Source organism: Gymnoscopelus microlampas, assembly GCF_963454915.1.
Source record: "Gymnoscopelus microlampas genome assembly, chromosome: 14".
NCBI classification, from domain to species: Eukaryota; Metazoa; Chordata; class Actinopteri; order Myctophiformes; family Myctophidae; genus Gymnoscopelus; species Gymnoscopelus microlampas.
This window is the reverse complement of record NC_139951.1, coordinates 4,229,683-4,255,990: the sequence shown is the minus strand read 5'-3', so window position 1 is coordinate 4,255,990 and position 26,308 is coordinate 4,229,683. Positions and strand designations below refer to the sequence as shown.

Here is a 26,308-nt window from a genome sequence, read left to right as displayed (position 1 = left end):
GTTCACTACTTCCCTATCGTTCTGGCTGCTCCCTACGCCGCCTACAGGCATAGAAGGTATAACGTACACACACCCAGAGAAAGTAAAAAGGTGTCAACGAACGGGTTCACTTCATTGTTCTGGTGTTCCTATAAGCCTACAGGCTACAGACGCTACGCACACAGAAAAATACAGGTGCCAACTAAAGTAAAAATGTTCTTCTTTTTTTCTTACTGGGGTAATTCCGACTTTCAATACTTGTTACTTCTACTCCACTAATGTTTTTGTGCCAAGGACCCCCAAATAGGCTCTATTCACAGCAGCCATATTATAAAGACATTCACAGGTGTTACCAATGATACTAATGAAGGCTCAATTCCATTCTGGTCAAACAGAGTCAGGGTGCTAATATTGTGCATGTTGGCCCCCTGGAAACACCAGTGAATCTACAGTTGGGGTCCAGGGACCCTCATGGGATTCCAAATGGCCCCTTACAGGTGTGTAACTCTGAGAGTAAGGGTCCATTTGGTTCCATTTGTACACTCAGAGTTATGGGGGTCGTGGAAACCACTGTGCTACACTAAATGGAACAGAGCCTTCAATAGTATCATTGGTAACACCTGTGAATGTCTTCATAACATGGCTGCTGTGAATAGAGCCTATTGATATGTATGTGGCCACGGACCCTCACCTGAACATATGTTGTGACTGGGACCCCCAGAAGCAAAGATTTGTGTTAAAAATCTTCGCCTTTTACAAAAGATATATTTAAAGATTTGCACACATTTTATGAGCTTGTACATGGATCTGCTATTTTTTAATAGCCAAGGTATAAAATATGGATAAAGGGGTTAAAATGACACTTTATTAACTCATTTAGCTGGGGACCCCCTGGTACCCCCCAAGGACCCCTGGGGGTCCCCGGACCCCACTTTGAGAACCAATGCACTACGTCTCATTTTGTTTTCCCTTTACTGGGGTATTTCCAACTTTCAGTACTTGTTACTTCTACTCCACTACGTCTCAAAGGCAAAGATTGTACTTTTTTTTACTTGAATTATTTGAAAACTGAAGTTTCTAGCCATTGTTACTTTGCCTACTTAGCCCATTAAGGCCTGGAACGCATCTGTGTCTGTGTATTTTTTTTCAAAAATCTGTTAGGATTTAGAAAACATTTTAAGAATCGGACTCAGGTCTTAATGGGTTAAATTATTAAATTACAAAATATGCATTAACCACTTCAGCCCTATTGTATACATACTGTAGGCTATTCAAAAATGGCTGATCTACAAGCTCTCAAGACACGTGTTGAGAGCTTTGAGATATGAAACATTGGAATATGTGTAGCGGATTCAAAAGTACAATATTTGCCTACTGTATATTTGATGTTGTGGATTAGAAGTATCAACTAATGACAAATGGAAACATTTAAGTCAAGTAAAAGTACCTCATAATTGTGCTTAAGTACAATACTGGAGTAAATGTACTTAGTTACTTTCCACCTAACCCTACAGGCAGAAAGGTAACAACACACAACCTCCGTGGTTGGCTTTTTTTTTCTGGACAATTTCAAAGCATCACAATTCATGTCAGAGCAACGTAGAGACTCTCTATGGACAAGGTGCTATAAGGTCACCAAGGAAATAAAACCATTAAGACCTGAGGCCGATTCTACAAATGCCTTCTAAATCGTTGGGTTCTCATTACCACTTATTACGCGGCTATTTATGTAATAAAGTAATTAATACATTGGCAAAAAAAATTGAACAGAACGATTTTAAGCCATTAAGACCTGGGACGTATCTGTGTCACTTTTTGATTCTAGCTAAAAAGCTAGAATCTGAGGCCCAGTAGGCCATCCCTGGTGACACAAGGTTAGAACAACAAGGCAGGCTGAGGCCCACAGTGAGGCTTTGAGGATGATGATGCTCACCTGAGTGAGAGTCAGAGTTGCATCGTTATTAATCAATTTTGTAGCAGATCTGATCACCTGCTGGTAGATCAGATCTGTGTCAACTGGTAAATGACAGACAGTGAGGAATGTGCACTGACTAACAGTTTTGTTATTAGTTATGTTTATGGTTTATGTACTTATTTCATTAAGTACTGTTGGTTGGTGCAATATGCAGGACAGTGAACTTAACATGTTGATGACGTTCTACATCTGATCTTTTCTTTCTGTATGTAGTGACCACATATCATTTTGTTAAAAACACATTTTTCCATTATTTTACACTTTGGCTATTCAAAAATAGCAGATCTACAAGCTTGTAGATGTGCTATTTTTGAAAAATCGAGAAAATGTGCACAGATTAATTTATATTCTTTTAAAGCGAACATTTTTAACACACATCTTTGCTTCTGGGGGGTCCCTGGAACAAAATATTTTGAGATGGGGGTCGGCGGCCAAAGGTAATTTCAGACGGCAAGCGGCCAACACGCCTATGTAAATCATTTTCAATGAGGCGTGGCGATTATTTGGTACGCCCGGAGAAGTTTAAGGGGGCGGTGAGGCAGGCGGGCGCGGTCCCGTAAAATTATCGCGCACGTGCTCGTTTCTGCGCACGCAATGCGCGGGCGGCAAGAGCTGGATTGTGGTGAGCTTCTCTTTTCCCCGCACCGGCGCAGGAGGACAAAACAACAACGATCGCGGCGCGATCACCGCTGATCCGAGCGGTAGCGTTCGCGTGGACCGCTTCCCGCCTGTCACAGCCTTAACAGTGCCGGAGATTAGCTGTACACAGACAGACGGACACACAGACACACACACGGACGGACGGACGGACGGACAGGGTCGAATACATAATCTCGGCCACACCTTCGTCATGGCGGAGACAATTAAATTAAATTGCTTGCTGTAAAATTTTGGGTAATTTCATTGATTTATGTATTAAGCAGCAGTGTAATACCTAAAACCACTGCAGGTGCACTAGTTATATTGCATCAACACACTCTACCATACAGATTGATTAAAATAATATTTTATTCATTCAAACAAGTCCCAGGTTATAGCTTTAAATATTGAAATATTCATTATGTTAATTGAAATACACAAGCACAGGGCTGGAACCTCTGCAATACTCAAACTCCTCTGTCGGCCCTTTTAACTTCTGCTTCAAAAAGGGTCGAATTTGTCAAATAATTACAGGAGATGATACTTTTCATTTCTCCATAGGCTGAGAATATCCAGCTGATTGCTTCAATTAATAGCCCGCTGGATAAATCATTTACCGAGGGAAATTCAGCACGATCCAAGCGCTCTGGCGCTAAAACTATGATTGATAGAGAGATCCTAGTTCATTATCCCAGTGACAGATACTATAGTTATGATTGTGACATGTTAAAGGTTCTATGACATTCATTTTCACTTTTTTTATTTGTAATGTTTTTTGGTTGTTTTTTTTTACCTCAATTACACCCAAAAAATCTGAACTTTGAACATTCAGTGGATTTTCTGTGGTCTGGGGTTTTCTGAATAATTAGGCTGAAAAGTAATCTGAGCATGGCCCTTGGGCAGTGAGGTCACAGCCGATTAATCCCGCCCACTCGCCTCCTCACCCCTCCCCTCCCCTATCCTTTCCTTTGGGCGGGGGGGGGGGGGGGGGGCGGAGCAGAGGCGATGATTGACAGGCAAAATCCCTCACCAGCGACACCCGCAGGCAAAGATTTCTTTTTTCATTGCAGTTGAAAAGGCTTTAGAAATGTGAGAAAAACACCTGTCATGGATCAATGGAGTGGATTTTTTTGTTAAAACTTTCTATACACGTTTGAAGGACCATGACAAAGACTTTTAATGTGTGGTAAAACTGAACGTCATGAAACCTTTAAAGCAACTTTCTGATAGCTACCCCTACCTCGTCTTATTCATGCTTTTAGAGATGAATAAGTAATAATTCTTGTAATAATTCTGTACAAGAGGCCCTTGATGTCGTGTGGACTAAGAAAGGGGAGGAGCCAAACTGTGTTCCTGTTTCTACACAAAAAATGAGGTGGTGCCCCCAGAGCACAGAACAAACAGACTTTCAAACGGCATGAAAGTTATGAGCTAATAGAGTCTGTCTGCTTGCTATGGGGATAAATTGAATCTTGACTGTCAGGTCACACTTTGTGTCAGATCCTGTGTCTAGGTGAGACATGACCTTTAATTGGCACGATGTCTCAATAGAAGAGCATAGAAGAGCAGAGACAAAATACAACCACCCCAGTTATATTGTATTAACATACTCTACCATACAGATTGTATAAGTTATATTGTATTAACATACTCTACCATACAGATTGTATAAGTTATATTGTATTAACATACTCTACCATACAGATTGTATAAGTTATATTGTATTAACATACTCTACCATACAGATTGTATAAGTTATATTGTATTAACATACTCTACTGTACATATTGGACAAAGTTGCATAGTGCCGCTTTAAAATATGTCCTATTGTAAAGACCAATATAGAGAACACATAGTGGGATATTGAAAATAATGCCAAAAGCCAAACAATATTGTCAAACGATATTTAAAAAAAACTGCAAGGATAAATAATTTAGCAAAAAAAAAAAAAAGAGAAAGATCATCATTCTCTCTCTCTGCCGTTTCCCCTTGAATCCTGATGTGAGACATTAGTGTGTGGAGGGAAAAATCACACAACTCAACTACTCTGACAGACACGCAAATAAATACAAGTAGAGAGAGAGAGAGAGAGAGAGAGAGAGAGAGAGAGAGAGCGCATCAATAATCCGTCTGTATGATAAACATCTTCCCAGGGTGAAATTAATTTCGGCGGCGTATAGCCCCAGACGATGGGCGGGCGGTTTTGTGCTTTCTAAATGATTTGCAAAAAAAAAAAAAACCCTGATGATTTTTTAGAGATAGCGGTGAATGAGGTTGGTGGGGGGTTGGAATGAGTTGATTATCGTGGCTGTCGGGCAAAAACCTCACATCTCCATGTTTCAAATTGTTACGTCTTTTTTTTTCTGGTAAATGAATGCCCTCCTGTCAGACAAAGGAAGCGAAAATAGACAATCTACAAGCTCACAACGCCTCGCATTGTGGGCTTGTAGATCGGCTATTTGCAATATATACTTTTTTTTTATATAATAAAAAAGGCAGTGGTGTAAAGTAACTAAGTGAATTTACTCAAGTACTGTACTTAAGTAACATTTTTAGGTATTTTTACTTTACTGGAGTATTTCCAATTTTCAGTACTTTTACTTTTACTCCACTATCTCTCAGAGGCAAATGTTATACTTTTACTCCACTCCAATTATTTGAAAACTTCAGTTACTAGTTACTTTGTAGATTTAGATTATTATTACAAAGTGCATTGACCATTTCGGCCATTTGAAAATAGCCGATCTACAAGCTCACAATGCGTCGCGAGTAAAACAGTACTTTTTCCACCACTGAAAAAAGGAAACAGTTGTGGACGTGCAAGGTTTCAAGCAGACACAGACGTTCTGTTGTTAACAGTAAACAGGTTCTGTATTGCTGGCTGCTGTCACTGCTGTTCACATAAAAAAAAAATCAGACCCTGTGTGAAGGTAGCGGCGCCTTTGATACATTTTGTCATCGATATGTGTTTATAATGTGTCACGTGAAGCTTGACCAATAACTTTGTTGACGGGTCTGACCAATCAGAACGTTGACGGGTCTGACCAATCAGAACGTTGACGGTGAACACGGACAAAGTCAGGTATAGAGCAGGATCCGCTCTATACCTAAAGGTATAGAGCGGCTAGTGCCGCTAAAAATAAGATATATAATGAAAATGAAGGGAAGGGAAATTCCACTTCTTCAAGGAGACACTGGCCCCAAGAGTTTTGGGCTATGGTATCCATTCACCGCTATCTCTAAAAAGCATCGTTTTTAGCGGTGCCAACCGCTCTACACTTGGCTTTGACTCCATGTCTGTGTGTCTGTGTGTCTGTGTGTCCGTCCGTATGAGCCCGGGATGAGCACGGCAAAGAAGCAACACATACAAACACACGCACACACACACACACACACACACACACACACACACACACACACACACACACACACACACACACACACACACACACACACACACACACACACACACGGACTTGGAGATTGCCTATGCCATCTCTCCTCTCATTGGCCACACGTGCCACTGGTTATCAAAGAGGGGTCCAGGGACCCCCAGCGTATGTTATGTCCGTCCGCCCGTATGAGCACGGGATGAGCACGGGATTTTAAACAGCTAGAACTCCAGTTTGCAGCATGCCACCAAGTCCAAATTTGGTATGTGGACTTAGACCACCAATACGGGACGAGCACGAATTGCTGAAGCCCCGCCCCCTCTGTCTTCCCATTGGCTGGCCTTTAACCAGCCATAACTCAAGTTCGCAGCATGCTACAGAGTACAACTTTTGTACATGGACTAAAACCACCAATAGGGACAAACTGTAATTACTTAAGCCCCGCCCCCTCTGTCTGCCCATTGGCTGGCCTTTAAACAGGCAGCATGCTACCAAGTACACATTTGGTAAGTGGACTCAGACCACCAATAGGGACGAACTGAAATGAGTTAAGCCCCTCCCCAAAGGCACCGCTTCCTTCACACAGGGTGTGATTTTTTGTTTTTTGTTTGCAAATCATTTAGAAAACACAACACAAACCTCTCTGAGAGTTAGACGCCACTGAAATGTATTTCACCCAGGGAAGATGTATTTAAAATATACATACACACAGTCCCTTGGTTGATGCATACTTAGTGTGTATGTATGTATGTACATTATGTACAGTGGTGTAAAGTAACTAAGTACATTTACTCAAGTACTGTACTTATGGGACAAACATATGGGCTTTCTATCTGTGGAACCACAACATGTGCGACACTGCTATGCCCCCATTAACTCATTGAGTGCCACAATCCGTCAAATCCGTCACGTGGCCTGACGCCCAGAGCGCCACAATCCGTCAAATCCGTCATAAAAAAAAAATCAAAATACGTTTTTTTTGGGGGGGGAAAAACATGTTCAGAACCCAAGATATGATGATTTGAAGATTTGCTGCTCCATCCACTCCTTGTTTAACCTATAACTTAAAAAGGCTGTATCTCACTTCCTAAGCACTTTTTTTTTACAATGAATTTTGGCTGTGGCACTCAGAGCCAAAATTCCATAAATAAGCTTGGCACTGAATGAGTTAAGGAAGTAAAGGAACAGACATGTGACAGATGGATATTAGTATGTGTGTATTGAGTCTCATAATGCTTCAACTTCCTAGAGGCTGTGTGGGGTGATCTAACACACTGTCACTGTCAGTTCACACACACACACACACACACACACACACACACACACACACACACACACACACACACACACACACACACACACACACACACACACACACACACACACACACACACACACACACACACACACACACACACACGCGCTATAGCATGTCCAGTGACAGTTGGAAAGGTTCACACCCCCTACTCTGAAACCATATTTTTATTCAGTGATATTTGTGTCAAAAAAGCCCCCTTTACAAGTCTGTGAGAACAGAAATAAAATACCATGCGATATATATGTATTAGGATCTTTAAAGCTGCAATCCACAACTTTATTTTGTGTGCGTAAAATATGTTTATTTTGGACATTTTGAACAATTTGTACTTTAACACATATGCTGCCAATCCCGAGATATCTCGGGACATTAAATCCACCCGTTACCTGCGGATACCGAGATATCTCGGGATCGTCTTTTTATGTGGTTTGATAACGAAAAAAAAATGTTTTGGTACCATCCTTGATTTTTTTTTTTTTCCCATGACGCTTCCGACCCATCCTAGGAGAAAATTTCCGACAACCGTTTCCGGTTCGTTTTTTATCTTGAAAAAACAGTTTTTCCCTGGTTTTGGCTAAAGATCATGGTTTTCACACGGTTTAAAAACGAATGGTAAGCTCCGGTTGTATTTTCTTTTCTTTGATCGACGAACGGTTATCCTCTTTGTGTTTAAAAACGATCTGATAGCCGATCGGAGGCTAAGCTAATCTAAGATGGCCGGTGGGGAAACGTCACAGCCACGTCACAGCCAAACGGATATGACGTTTGCAGCCTGTTTTAGCCGCTGATACCACAGAAGAAGAAAAAGAAAGAAAAGTGTAAACATTATGAGGGCTCGTACGTCCGTCGTTGCTGTTTATAAACACCATCCGATCGCGGATTTTAATGGATATAATTTTTTTGTGAACGGTTCAAAAGGCTATAAAACTCAAAAACGCTGGCAGTGGGTGACTACCTTATGAATAAACTCTGGCGGTGAATGTGTTAAGAGTGTGCTAATTAAAGGGATATTTCACTTTCAAACATGTGTGGGGTACTTTTAACGCATACTGAGGCTTTTAAGTGTAGCAGTAGTGGCTCAGAGCCTCTGCCGGATGACCTAAAGCCTAATATTGCCCCCCGGGCCAAGGGGGAATCCCCCCTGGAAGTGTTATTTGTATTCAAAGTACAGTTCTTACCTGAAGAACGTGACAAAGAACTGGACCAGGTCCATGATGCTGTTGTGTTGAGAGAAGGCAATCTGTAGGACAAACACAAACCATACACACATAATTATAAGATCTACAGAATTACAGGACAGACACAAGTTTTCTCTCTCTTTTCTTTCAAAATATTCACCCACACGGATCATTTATTTGTCACACTCCTAAAGACATTTAACCCATTAAGACCTGAGGCCGATTAAAAAGATGTTTTCTAAATCCTAATGCTTTAAAAAAAAAATATATATATATACAGTATATTCAAAGATTTGCGCATATTTTCACGATTTTTCAAAAATAGCCTAAAGAAATCTTAAAAATGACACAGACGCGTTCCCGGTCTTAATGGGTTAATTGTGATTAATAATCATGATTACAATACTAAAGTAATTGGTATAATCTGTTTTAGTCTCACAGTTCTACAGCCTTATACTTCATCACTTGATGAAAATAACTGATTGCTGTATAAATCATGTGTGTGGCCATTTCTAATTCTATATTCTCTGAAAAAGACATTGTAGGCTTGGTGTTTTGGTCACCTATGAAAGGAAAATTGGTAAATTATAATACAATTGCTTATAATAAACGCTTACATTTCATGCAATGTATATAGTAGGACTCAGGCTTTTCGGTTCAAATGGCGAGAGGGAGCGCAAACACTTTCTAAAATGGTCAAACATAGTATGGTACGACTACAGTACCATAAAATAAGGCTTTAGTGAACTATAAATACATATACATACATAGATAGATAGATCTATACAGAGAGAGAGAGAGAGAGAGAGAGAGAGAGAGAGAGAGAGAGAGAGAGAGAGAGAGAGAGAGAGAGAGAGGAAAAAAAAGGTTAAAGGACAAATGTCCTTCTAGTTCTATTCATCGAACCACTTTCAACCTGGTGTAACGCCGGGGATTCAAACCCGCATGGTCTCCCGCATGGAAAGCCAACATCTTATCCGCAAGGCTTAAAGATATATATGAGAGAGAGAGAGAGAGAGAGAGAGAGAGAGAGAGATAAAGAGAGAGAGAGAGAGAGAGAGAGATGAAGAGAGGGAGAGAGAGAGACACAGACAGACAGACAGACAGAGAGCGAGAGAGAGACAGACAGACAGAAAGCGAGAGAGATAAGGCGAAGGGTAAATGCTTGGCTTAAGCCCGGTGCGCTGACAGTGTGTTCCTTTGGAGTCCATCAGCGGCGTGGCGTTGAGGGGGTTAACGGGGCGCGGGGTGTTGATAGGTCAAGTCCGTGTTAAGAGCAGATTGGAGCAGCCAAAAGGTCAGCGGCCAGACTGTGGGGGGGGGGGGGGGGGGGTGCAGAAAGTGCTGCGACAGCTTCTGTTTGGTGGCAAGGATGGACGCAGCACTTAGCTGCGATGCCGCGCGCCATATCACAGAAAGAAACAGGCCAAACCGCTGTGTGTCTTACTGAAATGGACAGTCTCTCAATTACCCCCGGGGTCTTCAACAGGGGTCCGGGACCCCGAGGGGGTCATCAGAGTTACTATGATAGGATTTTTTTTATTTTTTTACATTAACCACTTGAACCCTAGCATCCCTATTCTGAGGGGAACCATTAGCCGAAAATTGCTATTTTCAGCAAAGATGACTACAAGAGGTGTAACGATGCAGTAACTGCATCGACGCATCGACTTTTATTTCAACGATCCAACTGCATCAATATGCAAAATCTTGTATCGTTTGACTTTGTATCAAATAATCGACTGTATCGATACTAGGTACTTGTGCGTTGTATTTAGCAATTATAACACATTGTCTGCCTAGAACGTTTTAAAACTTCCTTTCGAAAAGGACTTTTTAACCCTTTAAGACCTGGAACGCATCTGTGTCACTTTAGATTTCTTTGGCTATTAAAAAAATAGCAGATATACAAGCTCATAGCGCGGCACCGAGTGCCGTTTTTGATTTTATGATTTTTGTTAATTAGTAAGTCCCAAGAATTGTTTCTGGCCGATATTAATACTCATCAAAGAAAGACATACAAAAAAAATAGTTGAGACATTATTTTTTTCTTCCAGTGGTTCAAAACAGACAACTCTGTGACAAACCTACTGATATCCGTGAAATGCAAATGGCACCGACTCGTGCCCAAAGTTCTTACATGAGTACATGACCATGTGTAGTTCTTCCTCCTCGCTTATCGGCTATATATTTAGCCATTTCTGAAAATTGTTTGCAAGGTCTGTCTGTGGATTTTTACAAAATATTTAGCCATTGAAAAGTATTTTTATAACAAGAGCTTGTGACTAAATAACACCTACATTGGAGCCATTCGAATATTTGTTTTTCCATTTCCTGAGAAGCAACAGTTTCCGCCCCCGACGGCGCCGATAACCATCGGCAGTCTCGAATTCGGCTTCTCGACTATCACTATTCAGCTATCTCAACCAGATCTACCCCCACCCCCCCTCTCTCTCTCTCTCTCTCTCTCTCTCTCTCTCTAATGTAAACACAAGCCAACGACAGAGAGAGGCAGACCTGATCCCGTTACCGTGGCCCAGTTGGTTTAACCCATTAAGACCTGAGGCGATTCTTAACTCTCTCAGTGCCACACAACGAGATATCCCGAGTTTTTTTTTCTGAATGCCCTCAGTGCCAAGAACGAAAAATACATTTGTTTAAAAAAATAATTTAAATTTATTTATATTTTTAGGAAAAAAATGTTCAGAACCCAAGATATCATTATCTGAAGATTTGCAGCTCCATCCACTCCTTGTTTAACTTATAACTGAAAAAAGGCTGTATCTCGCTTCCTAAGCACTATTTTTTTTTGTTTGGAAAAAAAAAAATTGCTGGCACAGTATGGTGCCGCGCTACGAGCTTGTAGATCTGCTATTTTTGAATAGCCAAAGAAACCTTAAAATGACACACGTGCGTTTCCTTCCCGGCCTTAAAGGATTAAACCAGCCAGCCTTTTTAGTCCATTGGTAAATAATTGACTGTGGTGCTGCCAGGAAATCTAATAAAAAAACTATTACGGGGGCCGCCTCTGCAGATGGAACGACCCCGGAGATATCACCTCCTCCTGGGGTTGACTCATGTGCCAGTGTTGCCAGGTTGGCTTTTTGTAAGCGACTTTGGGCTGGTCGCTTGCAAATATTGGTAGTTTGCGGGGGTGCAGGTTTTTTTTTCACGTGCAGGGTTTTTTTTCACGTCGCGATGCGACGCGTTGTAAGCTTGTAGATCTGCTATTTTCACATAGCCTAGGTATAAAATAGGGCAGAAGTGGTTATTGTATGTTTTATAATATAATACTTTATATCTGCAAAGTAACTAAAGTTTTCAAATAATTGTAGTGGAGTAAAAGTACAATATTTGCCTCTGAGATGTAGTGGACTAGAAGTAAAAGTACAGAGAATTGGAAATACTCCAGTAAAGTAAAAAAAAAAACTAAACATTGTACTTAAGTACAGTACTTGAGTACATATACTTAGTTACTCAACACCACTGCTGATGGATATAGGTTTAAAGTGCTCATGTAGCCTATTAGTCACTTCTTTTGGGCTCGTTTTCCTAGACCTGGATGCTTGTTTCTCTCGCAGCATGTGGCAACACTGCTCATGTACCATGTGTGGGGAGGGGGGGGGGGGAGGGGGAAGCGTTAATAGAAACGAATGTGAGATCGATACCGGCCAGCGCCGGTCGTGTTGGCGTGAGCTATGTCGTACCATGGCCGCCATATGAAGATAATTACAATGGCGTTTTTTTCTCATTTTGTGCCACACTTTTCATTAGAGGTACAGTACATCTGAGGGCGTTGATAGGGACACTGTCTTTTAATGTACTGAAGCCTTCATGTTCCTCTGGGTTTAATACGGTATTACAGTCCAACTGAATGCTGGACAATTAACCAAAAATATATTGAAACCGATAATTAACCCATTATAGACCTGAGGTCGATTTAAAAAAACGGCTTCTAATACCTAACCTAAGAGAAAATATATATATGTTCTACTCATCGTGAGACATCGTTATCGAGGTATTCAACGTTAACGAATATCACATGCTTTCCTAATATCGTGCAGGCTTAATTTCTACATTGCAGTATTGGTACTTTTACTCAAGTAAAACATTTGAGTACTTTTTTTTCCAACACTGCGTATATCTACCCTACATGCAGGCACGGCTATCTCTACTACTCTGTGGGTATATGTGTGTGTGTGTGTGTGTGTGTGTGTGTGTGTGTGTGTGTGTGTGTGTGTGTGTGTGTGTGTGTGTGTGTGTGTGTGTGTGTGTGTGCGCGCGCGTGCGCACACACGTCCCTTCGCGCGCGTGCGTGCCTGTGTGCGTGCGCTACTGCTGGCATTGCATTAACCACTTGTGTGTATAGGGCTTAAACCAGTGGTTCTCAAACTTTTTCATGTCAAGGACCCCCAAATTGACACTTATTAGCCCGCAGACCCCCATTTCAAATGATATGCTAGGGACCCCCATAAGAGAAGATTTTTTACGGCTCTAGCAGTGATTCTCAACCATTTTAATTTCAAGGACCCCCAGTTTGACATGCATTAGGGCTACAGACCCCCCATTTAATGGCATTTCTATCACTTGGACCGCAATTTAAATTGTAAAATCTATGTCAATTTAACTCTGAGAGTGTACAAATGGAACCAAATGGACCCGTTAGGGTCCATTTGGTTCCATTTGTACACTCTCTGAGTTACAGACCCATAAGGGTCCATTTGGTGCCTAATCTATCATTTAGCTGGGGACCCCCTGGAACTCCCTCACGGACCCCTGGGGGTCCCCGGGCCCCACTTTGAGAACCAATGGCTTAACCAATTGAACCCTAGCATCCTTATCCTGGGGCATGTGATCATATTAGGCAAACACGTGGCTAAAATGGCCAATCTACAAGCTTGAAATAGCCAATCCACAAGCTTGTATGTATGGCTATTTTCAGCGAAGAGACTTGGCCTAGAGGTAAAAGAGCAAAAGAGCAACTATAGACGCCTGGAGGGACCCTGGTCAATGGATTATAAAGGGTTTAAAGTGGTTTAAAAAAAATCGGCAGCTCTCCCACAGAGGAGGGAGGATGCAGAAAAAAATGCCTGCCGGCTGCATGCGTCTGACCGGCGGTCCCCGATATGCTCCTGGATAACTGGAACTAGTTTACTGTAACAAGAGTTGTGGAGCTGTTAACCCATTACAGCCGGGGAACGCATCTGTGTAATCTGTTTATACTTTGGCTATTCAGAAATAGCAGATATACAAGCTCATAGCGTGGCACCTTGTAGATCTGCTATTTTTGAAAAGTCGTGAAAGTTTGTGCAAATCATTGTATATATATGTTTTTTTTTAAAGCAAACGTTTTTAACTCACATCTTTGCTTCTGGGGGGGTCCCTGGAACAATATATTTTAAGATGGGGGTCCGCGGTGAAATACATATCATTTTGAAGTGGTCCTTGACATGAACAAAGTTTGAGAACCACTGATTAATGCAACATAAGTACTATTAAAACAACTGTTGGGATTTAGAAGACATTTGTAGAATACCCAGAAGCAAAGATTTGAGTTAAAAATATATCGCTTTAAAAATATATATATATATTAAAAAGATTTGCAAACATTTTCACGATAAAAAAAAAATAGCAAATCTGCAAGCTCATAGCGCGGCACTCGGTGCCGCGCTATGAGCCTGTATATCTGCTATTTTTGAATAGCCAAAGGAATCTAAAAAAAAATTACACACAGATGCGTTCCCGGTCTTAATGGGTTAAGGCAGCGGTGTCAAACTCGCGGCCCGCGGGCGTTTTGCGGCCCACGGAAAGGTCCGTGGCGGCCCAGGAAATACTTTTAAAAATAGTAAATTGATACTACATCTAACAGACAGAGTCGCATTTTGCACTCACTTGCTGTGCGCGGCCAAGCAGCTCTCCCCCACACGCTGCTACTTGGCTGAGTACCTCTGATGGCCCTGCCATTGTCTCCCCAGCTGTGGAATGTTGTGGCTGATTGGCTCGTTAAGAGTCTATTCAACTACTAGTCGAGTAGTAATGGCTATAGGCTACTCTTTGATCCTCACACAGGAGTCAGCACAGCACGGACATGTATTCTCTCACTCACTCACTCACTCACACACACACACACACACACTCACACACACACACACACACACACACACACACACACACACACACACACACACACACACACACACACACACACACACACACACACACACACACACACACACACACACACACACACACACACACAAAACGTAGTGCAGTGTTATGAAAACTGAGTTTGTTCAAGCAAAGAGATGTCAGGTGTCTGGGAGCAGCAAGTGATTTAGATGAATTTTCATGCTGGCTACACCATGTAAATTTGATATTTTTGAAAATATAATAATGGTAATAGCCTAGGTAGTTTAAATGTATCAAAGCTGCTTCTTTTATTTCTCAGGAGCTTGCCCAGTGAAATCCTCATCAGTATTAATTGAACTCAGAGCGTATTTAAATTCAATCTGGGAAAGCATCTGTGTAATTTTAAGATTTATTTGGCTATTCAAAAATAGCAGATATACAAGCTCATAGTGCGGCACTATGAGCTTGTAGATCTGCTATTTTTGTAAATGTAAATAATTAAAGTAGCTAATCTTCATAAAACATGTTTTAAAGTGATATACTGTAGATAGCAGTGACTGAGATGTAGTGGAGTAGAAAGTTCTGGAAATTGGAAATACTCTAGTAAAGTAAAACTACATCAAATCTGTACTTAGGTACAGTACTTGAGTAAATGTAATTAGTTACTTTACACCACTGTTCTATAAATGTAATTATTTAACCACCCACACACATTACCAGGTATTGTTTAACTTCAAATTTAATTATTCTACTTAAAATGGTTTATAATAATTATAATAATAATAATAATAATAATAATAATAATAATAAGGGTAATTATTATTATTATTATTATTACCCTTATTATTATTATTATTGTTGTTACAAATTGCATTGTTTGTTTTCTGAGACAAGACAACAGATTGAAAAACAATGCTGTATAACTGAATGCGTGTGAGCGCGCATGTGCATCCGCAACTGGTTCCTGCCCACCTCAAGTCACCATTTGACCAATCTTGCCCGGACACCAAAATGAGTTTGACACCCCTGGGTTAAGGGATTTATTTTCATTTCCTCCTCCTCAACACTGCAGTGTTTACATTCCCCGGGAGAAAAAAATAACCCAGGAGTGAAATTCAACAAGAAAAAAAGCTGAATACGAGACAGCCTGGGAAGCAGGTGGTACCAGGGTTTGTCTCCTCTCAGGGTAACACACTGGAGACATTTAGCTCGGTGAGGTATGTCAAAGAGTCTATGACATATCTATGATGTATGACTCCATGTGTCAGTCGTCTATGACTTATGGTCTGTTTTTCCCATCTCCCCGTTAGTTCATAGGACCCCTGGCCCTCCTTGTATTGTTTTTAAAAAAAAATGCGTTTGCACTGTTGTGCTGTCTTTGTTTTTTTCCTGTGCTGTGAGTGTTTTTTCATCAAGCGGACCGCAACAGAAACAAGTTTCAGCTGTTTAGTGTTCATCCACACTTGCTTTTTTATCGTTGGATTTTATTCTATACTGTTAACACATTGGGTGCCAAAACCGTATATATACGGTTTTGGGAATACAACCATGGAGTGCCAAAACCATATATACACGGTTTTTAAAAAAACATATTTTTTGAAAAAAAAAAAAAAAAAAAAAACATTTTTTTTTTTTTTTTTCATTTTTTTTTGTTTCCTTCACAGCACCAGGAGATATCATTTTCCAAAGATTTAGACTCCAATCCACTTCCTGGTTAACTTATGACTTCAAAAGCCTGTATCCAGGCTCCTAAAAAATGGTTAAAAATCCTGGCACTCAACGTACATTTTTTTAATAAACCTCTGGCACCCCAAGTGTTAAAATAAATGTGTTTTTCTGCGTCAACGTGAAACAAAGTAATGCTTACAGAGTTGCAGCCTGCGGGCTATCAGTCTTAGATGTGTGCAAGTACTGTGTGTATTCTTATTAAAATTGTCGTCCTGCATTATGCAAGCACCAAATTTGTACACTCTTAGTTATGGGGGTCCTTGAAATTAAAACGTTTAAAAACTGCGGTGCTTTAGTTATTAAATAGTATAATTGGTAACACCTGTGAAGGTAGTAAGGACGAGGCCCATTTTCTTTCCAATATGGCCGCTGTGCATAGAGCCTATGTCCCTCACGGGATCAATAAAGGTTTTTATCTCATCTCAAGTTGGAGCTCAAACCAAACGGCTGCATTGGTATCCCACGTCAAACGGCTGTTACTGTCCTGAAGGCATCTATATCTTTAAGAATAATGTCCCGCGTTTTCCCCCTCCCCATCAATGTCAACATGGTGACCGCACATCACTCTCAAAATGTTATTTTATAGCAGTCGTCTTTGCCACGCAGCAGTGAGTGTGTGTGTGTGTGTGTGTGTGTGTGTGTGTGTGTGTGTGTGTGTGTGTGTGTGTGTGTGTGTGTGTGTGTGTGTGTGTGTGTGTGTGTGTGTGTGTGTGTGTGTGTGTGTGTGTGCGTCTTATTTTACGGCTCATGAGACTAAAGTATGGATGCGTTTTTTTCCAACCTGTCAGGGTTTCATCATTGTTTTTAACCCATTAAAACCGGGAACGCATCTGTGGTATCTGGGCTATTTTTGAAAAATCCAGAAAATGTGTGCAAATCGTTGAATATATGTATTTCTTTAAAGCGAACATTTTTAACTCAAATCTTTGCTTCTGGGGGATTCTACAAATGTCTTCTAAATCCTAACAGTTAAAAAAAACAAAAACAAAAAAAAACATGTTGCTATATATAGTGGTTCTCATACCTTTTCATCTCAAGGACCCCCAAAATGATATGTATTTGGCCACGGACCGCCCCATCTGAAAATATTTTGTTCCAGGGACCCCGAGAAGCAAAGATTTGAGTAAAATAAATATATATATTCAAAGATTTGCACACATTTTCACTACTTTTCTTTAAAAACATTGCAGATATACAAGCTCATAGCGCTATGAGCTTGTATATCTGCTATTTTTGAATAGCCAAAGAAATCTTAAAATGACACAGATGTGTTCCCGGTCTTAAAGGGTTAGCACAACTCCAGATAAGTGATAGCCGTGTCATGTGCTTGCAGGAATACTACAGTATAAATGGTGAAATGCTGATTTTCTTTCTGCCTGCTAAAATAAACACAGCTGTGTGCTTATGCAGGTTCATTACTGCATATTAATACTGTAATTATAATAAATGACATTCATACAATACTGTCTCTTTAATAATCATAAAATGTAGCCCGATTATGGATTCCAAGCCCCATTTCTCATTTAGTCGTAACCACTTAAACCCCATAAACTTTGTTGTAGTTTAAATCAAAAAATAGCCGATGTACAAGCTCAAAATCCACCGCAAGCAGCACAATGCATTGTGAGCTTGTACATACACATGCATATTTTATTAGATAGAAATGCAAAACAGCACGAGTAGCAATAGTCAAACACTTGGCCTAAAAAGATAACACCAAGAAAGACCTTGCGGTCTTGTTTCGATTGGAGTCCTATAAATAATGTTATTTTTGTGGAATCTTCACCCATTTTTCGTGAATGTTCGGTGTTCGCCTACTATGACATTCTCAAAATGTGGTTATCTGTACAAGTTGCAGTCAAAATGATACAACCCTCAGGTAGGTTTATTGGCCAACAAACTGTCAAGTGTTTGCAATAAACAAATCAGACAAGATTTGAAGAACAACAATTTGAAGAGCTCAACACAACTAGATATCACATCTGGGAAGTAAGGGGTCCCACGTTCAATTCCCGCCCCCCGCAATGTGTCGAGGTACCCCTGAGCAAGACACTTTGTAAGCCCTGAAAACTGCTGACAACTGAGTTTCCCCCGTAGGATGAAATAAGTCTAATTACGGGGCCAGAGCTCTGCTCTGGAACCGTATTGTTATTGGCAGTATTCTGTCACTTCTTCTTCTTCTGCCACTTTTCGCAGTTCTGGCTGAACCGTGCAGTCGCTTTTTACGAAACTCGGCCAGATGGTAGATGGTCATGAAAAACGATCAAGAAATAATTCTCACAATCTTTCGTCCAAAGGTGGCGCTATAGCACTCAATTGAAAATGGCAACTTTGAACAGGTACAACTCATGCCCTGTTTGACCTACAGCCATGAAACTTGGATACACATATGCGTCTCCTCATGCTGAACAACTTTCACCCTCTGACTTTTGACCTCTGACCTTTAGATCTCCCACCATTTTGAATTATATGAAAAACAGTCATTGGCTCCTAAATTCTGCATTTTTTCACTTATGGAAAATCCGTTGGAATTTTTTGTAGGCAGTGGTCCAAGGGCTAAACGTTTCGTGCAGATTGCTCAAAAATCCCAGGAGGAGATAGATTTTAACTATTACAGTTTAAAGAAAATTATTCATCTGTGCCTAAAACATACATGCAGACTCACATTTCTTTGAAACTTTACAGAAATGTACAAGGTCATTCCAAATATCACTGAAACCAATCTTACTCCAATTGGCCAAAAGGGGGCGCTATAGCAATTTTTTGAAAAGGCAGACTTTAAACAGGCATAAGTCATGCCTCGTTTGGCCGAAAGTCGTGAAACTTGCTTACACATGTGCCTTGACTCATGAGGAACACACGTATCGATTTGACCATTAAGCTCCGCCCTTAGATTTTCCGCAATTTTGAGCAGTTTGAAAAATACTTGTTTTTGCCAGTTCTGGCTCAACCGTGCATACGCTTTTTACGAAACTCGGCCATATGGTAGATGCTCATGAAAAACTACCAAGAAATAATTCTCACACTCATTCGTCAAAGGGTGGCGCTATAGCACTCAATTGAAAGTGCCAACTTTGAACAGGTACAACTCATGCCCTGTTTGACCTACAAACATGAAACTTCGATACACACATGCGTCTCTTCATGCCCGACAACTTTCGTGGTCTGACTTTTGACCTCTGACCTTTAGATCTCCCACCATTTTGAATTATATGAAAAACAGTCATTGGCTCCTAACTTCTGCATTTTTTCACTTATGGAAAATCCGTTGGAAATTTTTGTAGGCAGAGGTCCAAAGTTCAAGTGGTAAACGTTTCGTGCAGATTGCTCAAAAATCCCAGGAGGAGATAGATTTTAACTATTACAGTTTTATGAAAATTATTCATCTGTGCCTAAAACATACATGCAGACTCACATTTCTTTGAAACTTTGCAGAAATGTACAGGGTCAATCCAAATATCACTGAAACCAATCTTACTCCAATTGGCCAAAAGGGGGCGCTATAGCAATTTTTTGAAAATGCAGACTTTAAACAGGCATAAGTCATGCCTCGTTTGGCCGAAAGTCGTGAAACTTGCTTACACATGTGCCTTGACTCATGAGGAACACACGTATCGATTTGACCATTAAGCTCCGCCCTTAGATTGTCCGCAATTTTGAGCAGTTTGAAAAACACTTAAACCCAGGATTTTTCAGCTATTTGCGTGAAACTGTATCATCTGTGTGATCTCCTTTTTCACAGTTACTTGTCTGTTGGGCCAATGGCGTCTCCCTTAAATGAATGCCTCACAATCTCAAGGTCGCCAGTTCAAGCCTCACTTGATGTAGACTTAATTTAAGTTGAATTGCAAACAACATGACTGTATCAATGAATACATGTGCAAATGGTAAAGATAACCTGAAATGCTTATTTGAGAGTACGTTTTTTACGTATGACATACTTCATTCTGAAAATAGCTGATCTACAATCTCACAACTTTTCATGGTTTGTGAGCTTGTAGATCGGCTACTTTCATTAGTTTTGGTTCTGAGGAGATGTACAATTTCTTCATTGGTAAATGGCTTGTGAACGAGTGATCTTAGTGTTAGTGAAACAGGGGCTTGGTTCATGAAAGAAGGCAAGAGTTTATGATCTTCAACAGACAATATCAGCCTGGACAAAGCTATAGCACTATAGGTAGTGTTGCAGCCTATTAGTCTGAAGGTTGAGAGTTCGAATCCTGTTAATGGCAGTAGGTTGAGATGTCCAATCAAACCATTATGTTTCCATCTCTCTCTCTCATCAATCTATTGTTTCCATGTCACTCTCTCTCTCTTCAATCTATTCCGTTTCCATGTCTCTCTCTCTCTCTATTCACTGGCCCCGTATTATCGCTGCTTGCAGCTATATTACGAATTGTTTTTCGCTCCCTCTCAATTCAAGGCCAATCTTAGTTCTGGCTTAACTGTGCTGTCGCTTTTTACGAAACTCGGCCATATGGTAGACGGTCATGAAAAACGATCAAGAAATAATTCTCACAATCTTTCGTCAAAATGTGGGGCTATAGCACTCAATTGAAAATGCCAACTTTGAACAGGTACAACTCATGCCCTGTTTGACCTAGAGCAATAAAACTTCGATACACACATGCGTCTACTCATGATGAACAACTTTCACACTCTGACTTTTGACCTCTGACCTTTAGATCTCCCACCATTTTGAATTATATGAAAAACAGTCATTGGCTCCTAACTTCTGCATGTTTTCACTTATGGAAAATCCGTTGGAAATTTTTGTAGGCAGAGGTCCAAAGTTCAAGTGTTAAACGTTTCGTGCAGATTGCTCAAAAATCCCAGGAGGAGATAGATTTTAACTATTACAGTTTTATGAAAATTATTCATCTGTGCCTAAAACATACATGCAGACTCACATTTCTTTGAAACTTTGCAGAAATGTACAGGGTCATTCCAAATATCACTGAAACCAATCTTACTCCAATTGGCCAAAAGGGGACGCTATAGCAATTTTTTGAAAAGGCAGACTTTAAACAGGCATAAGTCATGCCTCGTTTGGCCGAAAGTCGTGAAACTTGCTTACACATGTGCCTTGACTCATGAGGAACACACGTATCGATTTGACCATTAAGCTCCGCCCTTAGATTTTCCGCAATTTTGAGCAGTTTGAAAAATACTTGTTTTTGCCAGTTCTGGCTTAACCGTGCATACGCTTTTTACGAAACTCGGCCATATGGTAGATGCTCATGAAAAACTACCAAGAAATAATTCTCACACTCATTCGTCAAAGGGTGGCGCTATAGCACTCAATTGAAAGTGCCAACTTTGAACAGGTACAACTCATGCCCTGTTTGACCTACAACCATGAAACTTCAATACACACATGCGTCTCTTCATGCCCGACAACTTTCGTGGTCTGACTTTTGACCTCTGACCTTTAGATCGCCCACCATTTTGAATTATATGAAAAACAGCCATTGGCTCATAACTTCTGCATTTTTTCACTTATGGAAAATCCGCCGCTTTTGTTTTGTCGGCAAAGGTCCTAAGTTCATGTGTAAAATGTTTTGTGCAGATTACTCAAAAATCCCAGGAGGAAATAGATTTTAAGTATTGCAGTTTTATGAAAATTATTCATCTGCCCCTAACACATACATGCAAGACTCACATTTCTTTGAAACGTTGCAGTAATGTAGAGAGTCATTCCAAATATCACTGAAACCAATCTCACTCCAATTGGCCAAAGGGGGGCGCAATAGCAATTTTTTGAAAATGCAAACTTTAAACGGGCAAAAGTCATGCCTCGTTTGGCCGAAAGTCGTGAAACTTGCTTACACTTGTGCCTTGACTCATGAGGAACACATCTATCGCTTTGACCAGTAAGCTCCGCCCTTAGATTGTCCGCAATTTTGAGCAGTTTGAAAAACACTTAAACCCAGGATTTTTCAGCTATTTGCGTGAAACTGTATCATCTGTGTGATCTCCTTTTTCACAGTTACTTGTCTGTTGGGCCAATGGCGTCTCCCTTAAATGAATGCCTCACAATCTCAAGGTCGCCAGTTCAAGCCTCACTTGATGCAGACTTAATTTAAGTTGAATTGCAAACAACATGACTGTATCAATGAATACATGTGCAAATGGTAAAGATAACCTGAAATGCTTATTTGAGAGTACGTTTTTTCAACGTGTGACATACTTCATTCTGAAAATAGCTGATCTACAATCTCACAACTTTTCATGGTTTGTGAGCTTGTAGATCGGCTACTTTCACTAGTTTTGGTTCTGAGGAGATGTACAATTTCTTCATTGGTAAATGGTTTGTGAACGAGTGATCTTAGTGTTAGTGAAACAGGGGCTTGGTTCATGAAAGAAGGCAAGAGTTTATGATCTTCAACAGACAATATCAGCCTGGACAAAGCTATAGCACTATAGGTAATGTTGCAGCCTATTAGTCTGAAGGTTGAGAGTTCGAATCCTGTTAATGGCAGTAGGTTGAGATGTCCAATCAAACCATTTTGTTTCCATCTCTCTCTCTCATCAATCTATTGTTTCCATGTCACTCTCTCTCTCTTCAATCTATTCCGTTTCCATGTCTCTCTCTCTCTCTCTATTCACTGGCCCCGTATTATCGCTGCTTGCAGCTATATTTACTATTATGATTCATTATTATTATTACAAGTGGTGCCTCCGAACTCAACACAAAATACCACTTCCAATGACTACTGCAGTCTATTTATTCAATTGTGTAACTCCTTCATGACAAGTGTCATTAATACTTAGTAGTACATGATGCCTAGCCTCCGGTTCACTAATACTCTAGGTATTGCGTTTTGCACCCAATTTCTTCAAATTCCACAAGAGATTTTGGTTCAAGTCAGGAGACTGTCCATTTGGACCTGCCATTGAGAACCGAGGTGGCTACAAGAAGAGGCAGAGGAAGAGGAAGAGGAAGAAGAAGAAGAAGAGCAACAAACAAGTTGTAGTGGTAGAAGTTCTCACCTGTATCTTGATAGGCCATGAGAAGTTGCTGACGTAGACGTAGAAGGTGATGTTGGGGTTGCTCCGGAAGGTGAACTTCTCGCAGGAGAAGCTCTCCTTGTACTCCTTGATGTTGGTCTTGGAGACGATGGGAACCTCCTCCCCCGAGATGGTTCCAGCTGCAGGAGAACATAAGGGTTCATTCTGAGCACATTATGACCGTGTTCTCCACACAGCAAAGCTCAGAGGGTTCTTTTTAAAGTGGTGGGTTCTGAAAGTCGAGACAACTCGAGAGTGTAAAAATCGGACCAAATGGATCCGTGATAACTCTGAGAGTGTACCAATGGAACCAAATAATAATAATAATAATAATACACTTTATTTATATACTGTAGCACCTTTCATGACATAAATGCAGCTCAAAGTGCTTTACAGAGCAAGAAAAACTAAAAGCAAAAAACAGAGATTCAGAGTTATGGAGATCCCTTGAAGTTAAAACATTTGAGAACCACCACTTTAAATGAACCCTCAGAGATGTACAGGTCCATTTGGTTCCATTGTCGGCATCTACAGTAGTACGGATGCCTCCTGTGCGTCTCTCCCTAGGGGGGTCCTCTGTGCACGTTCCACTGGGAGGAGACCCCCCTGGCAGACCAAGGACCAGATGGGGGGGGATTTTATCTCCACACTGGCCTTGGAACGCCTCGGAAACCCCCAGGAGGAAGTGGCTAATGTTGCCCGGGAAAGGGAAGTCCAGAGCTCTCTGCTGGATCTGTTGCCCCTGTGACCCGACTCCGGATAAGCGGTTGAAGATGGATGGATGAACAGTGATAGTCGCAGCTCTATAAGCTTGTACTGTATATCTGCTATTTTCATTCATTTTTAAGTGGTTAATTTATCATAGTTAGTTTTGGGAACCACTGATGCAGTATATTAAAGTTGATGCAATACTTTTTTTTATAATGAATTGTCTGCAATATTATAAATGTATAATGTATATTATTAATATGTTATCATAGATAATGATTACATTTAATAAGCCTTCAATGTCAATGTGATAAAGCCACATTAACGTGATATTCAGCATGAAATGGCTCCAAACGAAAAAGTCATACAAACCGCTGCGCAAATTATTATTTTTTTCCAACCAATTCAATATGGCCACGACTGAAATATCAATTTGAGATAGAGTGGCGTTTTAAAAGCACCACTCAATAATGCGCCGGAAAAAAGAAAGACGAGAGAACTCGAAGCATAACAAAAGGGCTGGCCCCTCATTGTCAAAGTCTATCGAAAACGTTTTCTTTTTTTTCAGGGCCATTTCTTATTCCCCCCCCCCCCTTTCAAGAACGAGAGAGTGGCTTCTCTCTCGACATCGACATTCCAACCCACGGCTACTGAAACAAAAGCAGCTGAAGATGACAGGCGGAGAGTGGGGCCCTACGTGAGCGCGTTTATCTTAATTGAAATCACTCTGCACGTCGTCGTCCCCCTTCCCCACTCCCCCCGCTCCCCCCCAGCCCCCCAAAGACACTGGGCTGCCTTGGACTTGTCGATTGTTGAAAGGGTCCCTCCGGTACCCCCCCCCCTCTCCCAGACTAAAAGTGTCTTTGTGGGCAAAAAAAATAAATAATAGAACCTGACCTGACTTCAAAATATTAACCCGTTTTAACCGGCGGGAAAAAATGTCAATGTCGTGCAGGGGAGGAGAGAGAGAGCGGCCTGACTTTTGGGAGGAAGAGAGTGTGTGTGTGTGTGTGTGTGTGTGTGTGTGTGTGTGTGTGTGTGTGTGTGTGTGTGTGTGTGTGTTGGGCGGGGATAAATAATAGACACGGGACAATGATTGCAGCGTCCTTGGGCCGCGGTTCCCCAAACTTTTCGGCTCAAGAGCAAAAAGGCACCCACACTTACACAAATACATAATTACATCACTATTTCAAGGATAATGAAAATAGCCGATCTGCTAGCTCGCAAAGCGCCGCGATGTGACACGTTGTGAGCTTGTAGATCAGCTATTTTAACTTTTTCTTCAATGCTTTTTTCTTTTTTTAATGCATTTTTAATGTTATTATTTTTTTTCCAGTACAATTTTTTTTGGGGGGGTGGGGATTTATGACAATATTTTTGAAATAATATTTTATAGTGGAATGTATGTTAACTTCATCTTATATGTGAAGTGTAAATCCAAATTACTGTTCAGGGTACTATGATGCAAACATCCCCGAGGTGAAAAGGGTGAAAACATTTTTCGGGGTCAGGTGTCACACAAATGCCCTATTTGGATTCAAAACGGCTGTTGTAGCTGAAAAGCTACAAGTTTGCATGTCTGTTTGAGACGCAAATGAAGATTGTCTACTGGTCAGCTCCCGGTACAACAGTACCAAACTGTGGTTGTACTGGTCAGCTCCCAGTAAACAACACATAATTAACCCATTAAAACCGGGATATCATTGGTGTCATTTTATCGGTGTCAAAAATAGAAGATCTACAAGCTCACAGCTGCGAGCTTGTACATCTGCTATTTCGGAGGGAGAGAAAAAAACGTAAAAATCTTGAAAGTGCGAGAGGAACTACTGATTTAGACGGCAGTTGTAGAATGGGCCTCAGGTCTTAATGGGGTTGAACCAACTAGGAGGAGGGAATGTATAAATCAAAAGAGTTACCGGTGGATCCCACAGACCAGGTGATGTTCAGGTTGAAGTTGTTGGACGCATTGATGGACATGTCCAAGTTCTTGTTGGCCTGTGAAAAGACAAACGACAAAACGACCCATGAGTTTCATTTAGCACAGAGGAAGAGGCTGTGAAGTCACTGACACACCAAAGCACTTTACAATGTTCATTACATTTCACCAATAGGCTCTATTCACAGCAGCCATATTGTGAAGACATTCACAGGTGTTGCCAATGATACTAATGAAGGCTCTGTTCCATTCTGGTCAAACAGAGTCAGGGTGCTGATATTGTGCATGTTGGCTCACTGGAAACACTCTGTTACA

The 26,308-nt window shown here is 40.9% G+C and overlaps 1 protein-coding gene across 3 annotated transcripts in view; it reads right to left on the bottom strand.

Annotated features, from left to right (window-relative positions):
* The window catches only part of atrnl1b (attractin-like 1b), a 172,560-nt gene that overhangs the window by 56,181 nt on the left and 90,071 nt on the right, over nt 1-26,308 (bottom strand). For all 3 annotated transcript variants that reach the window (XM_084079482.1, XM_084079484.1, XM_084079483.1), the window contains 3 exons: nt 25,974-26,052; nt 23,332-23,489; nt 8,482-8,543 (listed from right to left, as the gene is read on the bottom strand). In XM_084079482.1, the coding sequence (XP_083935608.1) occupies nt 8,482-8,543; nt 23,332-23,489; nt 25,974-26,052 (299 nt within the window). The remainder of the gene's footprint in view (nt 1-8,481; nt 8,544-23,331; nt 23,490-25,973; nt 26,053-26,308) is intronic.